Source organism: Arachis duranensis, chromosome 7 (assembly GCF_000817695.3).
Source record: "Arachis duranensis cultivar V14167 chromosome 7, aradu.V14167.gnm2.J7QH, whole genome shotgun sequence".
Lineage (NCBI taxonomy): Eukaryota > Viridiplantae > Streptophyta > Magnoliopsida > Fabales > Fabaceae > Arachis > Arachis duranensis.
The window spans coordinates 66,033,299-66,040,308 of NC_029778.3; the positions used below are offsets into that span (position 1 = coordinate 66,033,299).

The 7,010-nt window shown below is 35.0% G+C and overlaps 1 protein-coding gene across 5 annotated transcripts; it reads right to left on the reverse strand.

Moving 5' to 3' along the window:
* Window positions 1–2,091: 2,091 nt before the first annotated feature.
* Window positions 2,092–5,675, reverse strand: LOC107459379 (pentatricopeptide repeat-containing protein At5g48910-like). 5 transcript variants are annotated; one of them, XM_021128126.2, is made up of 4 exons: window positions 3,518–5,675; window positions 2,795–2,841; window positions 2,654–2,709; window positions 2,092–2,237 (listed from the first exon to the last, which is right to left on the reverse strand). In XM_021128126.2, exon 1 carries the CDS (start codon window positions 5,541–5,543, stop codon window positions 3,615–3,617), a length of 1,929 nt encoding a protein of 642 aa, XP_020983785.1. In that variant the 5' UTR covers window positions 5,544–5,675; the 3' UTR covers window positions 2,092–2,237; window positions 2,654–2,709; window positions 2,795–2,841; window positions 3,518–3,614. The 5 variants fall into 5 exon arrangements, with proteins under 5 accessions (XP_020983785.1, XP_052107481.1, XP_052107479.1 ...); XM_052251521.1 differs by having other exon boundaries at window positions 3,185–5,675; XM_052251519.1 differs by having other exon boundaries at window positions 2,942–5,675.
* Between the last annotated feature and the right edge of the window lie 1,335 nt (window positions 5,676–7,010).

Here is a 7,010-nt window from a genome sequence, read left to right on the forward strand (position 1 = left end):
AGAAAGAAAATAAAAAAAATGAAAAAAGAGAAAAAAATAAAAGGAAAATTTGATTTTTTTAATGTTGTTTGAATGAAGCAAAAATGAATGGAAAAAAAATAGAAGAAATTTTTTTTTGTTTAGATATAAAAAAGATAAGAAGAAAGAAAATCATAACTAAGTAAAATTATATTAATATCCTTTCCTATATTATATAAATAATAATATATCAATGTAATTTTACTATTGTTTATATGACGGGTAAATTTGTAACTTTACCATTGTTTATACTTTTCTATCAGTTTTCATCTCATCCGAGAAGAAAAAATTTGATAGCCTCCGTACCACAAACCCGGACTGGACTGGTTGGTTCGACCGAAAAACCGGTGAACTGAATCTTTAATCGGTCCGGGTTAACAATCGAACCGCACAAGCAGACGAACCGGTCAAACTCGGAAGATCCGGTAAAAACCGGACTGAACCGTGGACCGAACCGGACCGATCAGACCGCAAATGACGTCAGCACGTGCGTTTTAAAAATGTAACGCAGTTGGTTCGACCAAAAAACCGGTGAACCGAATCTTTAATCGGTCCGGGTTAACAATCGAACCGCACAAGCAGACGAACCGGTCAAACTCGAAAGACTGAACCGTGGACCGAACCGGACCGATCAGACCGCAAATGACGCACGTGCATTTTAAAAAATGTAACTCACCGGCTGGGTTCGAACCTGGCACTCCTAGCTACCATGCATTTTGAAGGTATTGATACCTTTTTATAAATATATTATAACTTATAAGACATATCCTAATTAATAACTTTATCTTATTAACTCTTTTACTCATGTAAAATTTAAAATCTCCTTACACTTTTATCTTTTATTCTAATGAGTAATTTTATATTTAATTTAATTAATTTTTATTTTATATTTACTAACTTAAATTAATTATTTTTTAATTTTACATAATTATTAAAAATATTAAATGTTGTTAAATATTCTTTAAATTAAAAGATAAACAAAAATAGTTTTATTAATCATACCATATTTTTGTTATTGATAATTATATAATATTTATTAATATTAACTCTTTTTCGACATATATTTGATTAATATAATTAATTAATAAATTATTGAAATATTAAAATAATTTAATTTTATATAAAAAAATCTTATTATAAAAAAAATAAATTTTATATAATTATTTAATTATAACCGAGTCAACCGGTTAAACCAGTGACCCAACGGTTGAACCAGTGACCCGGTGACCTAATAGTCTCACCGGGTTGATTACCGGTTCGGTTCTGATAACTATGATCTAAACAGTGGAAAAGTTAATTTTCCATCCATTTTTCATCCTTACATTTTCTTTTCACTCAATTTTCTTTAAGCCAAACAAATCGTTAGAGACCAACACAAATAAGATTGAAATTTGTATAATCATTAGGCCTCCATTTCATATGCATCCTTTTTTTTTTATTTGATAAATTAGCCATTAGTGACCAAAATAACGAAATATCTATATATATAGCAAAATAAAATAAAATACACCCACACAGAATAACTAGACAACACAAACCTAACAATGAAAAAAAAAAGGAGAAAAGGGTGAAGCTGCCACTAAAAATATTAAATAAAATATGTTTGTGAGAAAATTAAAACTAATCCAAAAGATTTAAAAGTTTATTTATTTTGCATTCATTAATTGTTATTAAAATTTAGAATAATTAGATAATATTAATGTTCTAGAAATATAGAATGAGAGCACAATAACACTATAAATAAGAGTGTATGTGCATTCTAGGAAGGGAGCAAAACAATAGGCACTAATAATAATAAAAAATTTTCCATTGTGTTTTGATTATTGTAGGAAGCATCATGGAAGAGGATCAATCAAAAGAGAGTCATGGAAGAAGAGGCACAACCCTGGTGGAAAGTGAAGAAGGCACAAAACTTGAGCTAACTGTGGATGAAGTTGTGGAAGGTTATGTAGACTCACTTGGATTATCCCAAATCTTGCATGTGCTTGTGGTTTCATTTGCATGGATATTTGATGCACAGAGCACATTGGTGACAATCTTCAGTGATGCACAGCCACATCGGAGGTGCAAGAATGGGGTGTACTGCGCTGACGGCCGTGGCAGTTCTGTTTGTGGTTTGGTGCCTGGGAGCTGGGAATGGGTTGGTGGAGATAGAAGCTCCACGGTAGCTGAATGGGGACTTATATGTGATAGGAAGCTTCTTGCTGCTGTTCCTGCTTCTGTCAACAAAGTCCTGTTCAGAAAGATGTATAACTAGGAACCTGAAGGATTTATAGCAAAAAAACATGATGGGAAAGATAATTATAGGAATATTCTAAGAAGGTAGTAGGTGCCATAGGCATATGTTCTAGAATAGGTGATGTGTCTTAGTAGTAGAATGTTTTAGAGTCTTTTAGGTTCCTATAGAATGTAATCTTTTATGTTGAATAAAATGGAAAAGAAAAATATTTAGCTTTAGTTAGTGTAGTTTTTAGGAGTAGCTTTAGCATATCAATTTTCTTATGAAGACAATTGCAGAACTAATCCAACATTTGAAACAGCATGTTGTTATATGACAACAAAAGTTAATCATGAGCTCCATAAAATCAAAAGAAAGGGGAGGGGAGAAAGGAACGAAAGATAAAGAGGGACTCACAAAATAGCGGCTCTTATATTCAATGAAGAGAAAATGGCAATGGAATCTCCAGCAGCCTAAACATCAACAATGAAATTAAAACAAGTAGAATAATCACAGAAACCCAAGAAGTAACCATAGCTAAAAGCAATTAAAACTTACCAATGGAACTTGGTTGAAGTGAGCCATGATAAGGGTTGTGCAAGCAGCTGTAAATCAAATGCATTGGAGTCATGGTTTTTTAGATTGAATTTTGAACTAGGATTTATCTTGGAAACTAATAAGAATAAAGACTATACTTGCTCTTACCCATAATACTAAGGTATTAGGATTTATCTTATGGATGGAATAGTTTAAGTAATGGAGTGAGTAAGATGGTTTGGCATTTCATCAAGGGAAGGTGTTTGTTTCAGTGTTTTATGAATAAGGAACATTATGCATGAGCAGTGATTGGAGCTACAGACTACCGGTGTGACAAAAATGGTAGAGCTGCAGCTTGGATGGGAACCTTGAGGTGTGTTCCCCTCTCAAAAGCGGTTCTAAGGAAATTACCTTCGATGCTGATTGGAAAACCTCTCCTCCAAAATTATTAATCTCTGCAAAAGAATGTACTTGAAAACAGCTCAGTTATGACAAAAGTTCTCTCAAAGTCACTTTTAAGGCACATTCACATGACCGTAATGATCATTTGTTTACATGTAACTTAAGAAAAATTTTATACAGTAAATGCCAACTAAATTTTGAAAAACAAAAAGTAACTCTAGTACTTGGGAGGTTTATATATTTGAGATTACATCAGTCTGAGCAAGTTATGTGCAAAAGGCATCTACTTTATGGACAATAAAAAGGATTTTTTGATGTACAAATTCTAGCAACTATACTCACCAATACAAAGGCTTTGCTTTTCAAAGACACTCAAAGGAGGTTAGTAACAGTTAGAACAATCGAAAACCTATAGTTGCAGTCACCATAGAATGACCAACTACCAGTAGTCCATACAAGAACATGAACCATGCTCAAAATGGTGAAACCGCTTCCTGTCCCTGATAGTTATCTTGCGATTGTAAATCTTTGATATTAATTTCATGGAGGAATGACAATCTTCACAAATTCGCAAGTTTTTCACAATCTGAAGTGGGGTCTTTGGTGTTGTACTAATTAAGCCAAAGGCAACTGCAATCTTCTCACTGTGGTAATGCAGCACACTTTCTTTATGTGTCTCGTCCATCTTAAGCAAAACTTGTGTGGTATCTGGCCTATAACCTTCAAAATTTAATTTGTTCGAAATTTCCTCCAACATTGAGTGTATTTCTTTGGCACTAGGATGGGAAACATCTTCAACAAGAAACTCATGAATAACACCATCAATCTCGATCCAACTGCATCCAGGGTCTTTCCTTATGTCCAAGTCTTTCATCATCAACCTCACCTCTGCAACTGCATCCCAATCACCAGATGAGGCATATATGTTCGAGATAGCCACATATGCCCCACTATCGTGTGGAGCCACTTGCATTAAAACCTCTGCTGCACGCCTTCCAATTTCAACATTCTTATGTACCGTACAAGCACCAAGTAAAGCCTTCCATATGACATCATCTGATTTTATTGGCATGTTCAATATAAGTTCTTTGGCTTCTTCTAGATATCCAACACGTCCCAAGAGATCAACCATGCATCCATAGTGCTCTATCCGAGGCACAAACCCCACATTAACCATATGATTGAAATATGATCTACCCTTGTCTACTAACCCTGCATGGCTACAAGCACTCAAGATGGCTATGTATGTTACATCACTAGGGGATATGCCACTTCTTTCCATCCTCGCAAAAAAATCAAACACGTCCTTGGCTTTACCATGCATGGCTAGACCACTGAGTATAGCATTCCATGTTATCACATTACTCTTAGGCAGCCTCTCAAAGACCTGAACAGCCTTCCCAATGCTCCCACACTTTGCATACATATCAACTAATGCAGAGCCAAGAGCGTCATCAATCTTAATCTTGTTCCTCTCTGCATACAAATGCACCCATTTCCCCAGTTCAATGGCCCCGAGCCGTGAAATTGCAGGCAACACGCTGACCAAAGTCACCCGGTTCGGGAGCAAATCCTCCATCTGCATCCTATGAAACAATTCTATGGCCTCCAAAAAATACCCATTTTGTGCATAGCCGGAAATCATTGCATTCCAAGAAACCACACTCCTTTTATGCATCCTGTCAAACAACTCCCTAGCAACCGTAAGGTTCCCAACTCTCACATACCCATCAACCATCACATTGCACAGAACCACAATACCCTCCTCCCTCCTCTTATCCCTCATCACTTTGTTCATATAATCAACACCATCAACACTCCTGCGAAACAAAACATGGGAATCCTCCATATTCCCGCACATCACATACATCCTTAGCAGATTGCTAACCACAAACTCATCACCAGAAAATCCAAACTTCACAACCAAACCATGAACCTGCTTCCCTTCCTCCAACCTGGTCAACACTGAACAAGCCTTCAACACAGAAGGGAAGGTGAACCTGTTGGGTTCCACCATCCCATCAGACACCATATTGCAGAAAAACAGCAAGGCATGCAGTAGCCTATCATGGGTTTCAGCAAGTGCTCTTATCAACGTGTTCCAGGCAAAGCAATCTGGTTCAGGCATTTCATCAAACAACGAGAGGGCATAGTCAATATCACGAAAATCAGAGGTTGCAGAGTGCCTGAGAAGCTCTGTTGCCACAACAGGTTCATGGTTTTGTGCTGTTTTGATGAGAAAGGCATGCACTTGCTTCAATTCTTGCATGCTTTGGCATGTCCTGATTTGTGTGAGGAGCAACTGTGAATGATGAGGTGTGCTGGTTTTGGGGTGCATCAGCGGTATGTTCATGTTTATGGATGACATTAACGTTGGAACTTAAAGAGGATTATGGTTTTGGTTTTTGGTTTGGATATACCCCTTCCCTTAATCGTGGCTCCACCGTTGGTTGTGTCAAGAGCAAGGTTCTGAAAACCGGACCAGTCATCAAACTGTTTATTATTGATTTATTGGTTTATTGATCTAACCGGTCTAACCGAGGTTTAACTAGAAAAACTGTTCCATAATAAAATAATAAACAAATTATAAATAAACATCCTAAATATCTTTTAAATTTAAAACCCTACGTAAAATATCACCAACTAAATGTAATTAATCATCAAAATATGCAATAACTTGCTACAAATTTGTTGACAATTAACATAATTATACTTCCATTAAAAATAGCTGGATTGAATTATAATGCACAAATTAAAGATAGAGAATATTGTCTTAACGTAGCTAAGTCAAAAAGTAAAACAAAAAATGATAGTGTTGCACATAAACACACAATAGAGCCCGAAACAAACACACAACACAACAGAGGCTGAAACAAAAACACAACAAAGCCTGAAACAAAAAGAATCCAACACGGAGGAGGGGTAGCAAGTCGGCGGAGATCAAGAACTGGGACAGTGCAACCAAACAATGAAAATAGAATTTTGTTTATATAACAAAACAACCAAAACATGAATCATACAATCACTAATTGCAATTTTTTTCTTCATAAGAACAGAACAATGAAAACATAAAGCATATAATAAATCAAAAGATTACCAACTGCAAATCTTTTAATAAGAACAGAAGTTAGAACAGTGAAAAATGAAGAAAGATTAGTAGTTTTCAACCTAATTTTAACAAAGCTCATCACAATGATTAACAACAAAAAAAATCAATGAAGGAACAGTGAATCAATAACACAGGCAGTGCAAATTCAAGAAACTTTAATAAAATTTGACTACAGAAACAGACAGTAAAGCAGTAATAGAGTTATCAATTTAAAATTTATCATCAAATACATTCAATGAGCAAAACCAATCAACCAAGTACTGACTGGACATTCAGGAAAAAAAAGAATCAAAAGAACATTTAAATCACAGCAAAAACACAACAACAATAGGAACATTTAAAACAAAGCAACCAAAAAAAAAAATCTAAAAATCACCATTGCTGAAAACAATGATTTGATCCGTGTATGCTCAAAGAATTAAAAGCTAAGCTTACAGGAAAGTGAAGAATACCAAAACCAAAGAACCTTCAATCACAGCTTAAATCAAGAACAGAAAATCACAACAAAAATAAAAAAATTAGAAGTAACAGAGGAACAACAGAACAACAACACAAGAACAATTAGCAAATTAACAAATTCACAATGACAGTTAAAATTTACCAGAAGAACTCTAATGCAAGTGGAATCATCATGCTAATATGTTTTCTGCGCAGCTAAAATTTCCTAATTATTAATATCCAATTATTCTAATTTCACATGCAATCAACTTACTAAGTTTCTAAAAG

Coding starts and splice junctions, on each gene's coding strand:
- LOC107459379 (XM_021128126.2), bottom strand. CDS start 5,543: ATGTCATCCATAAACATGAACATACCGCTGATGCACCCCAAAACCAGC.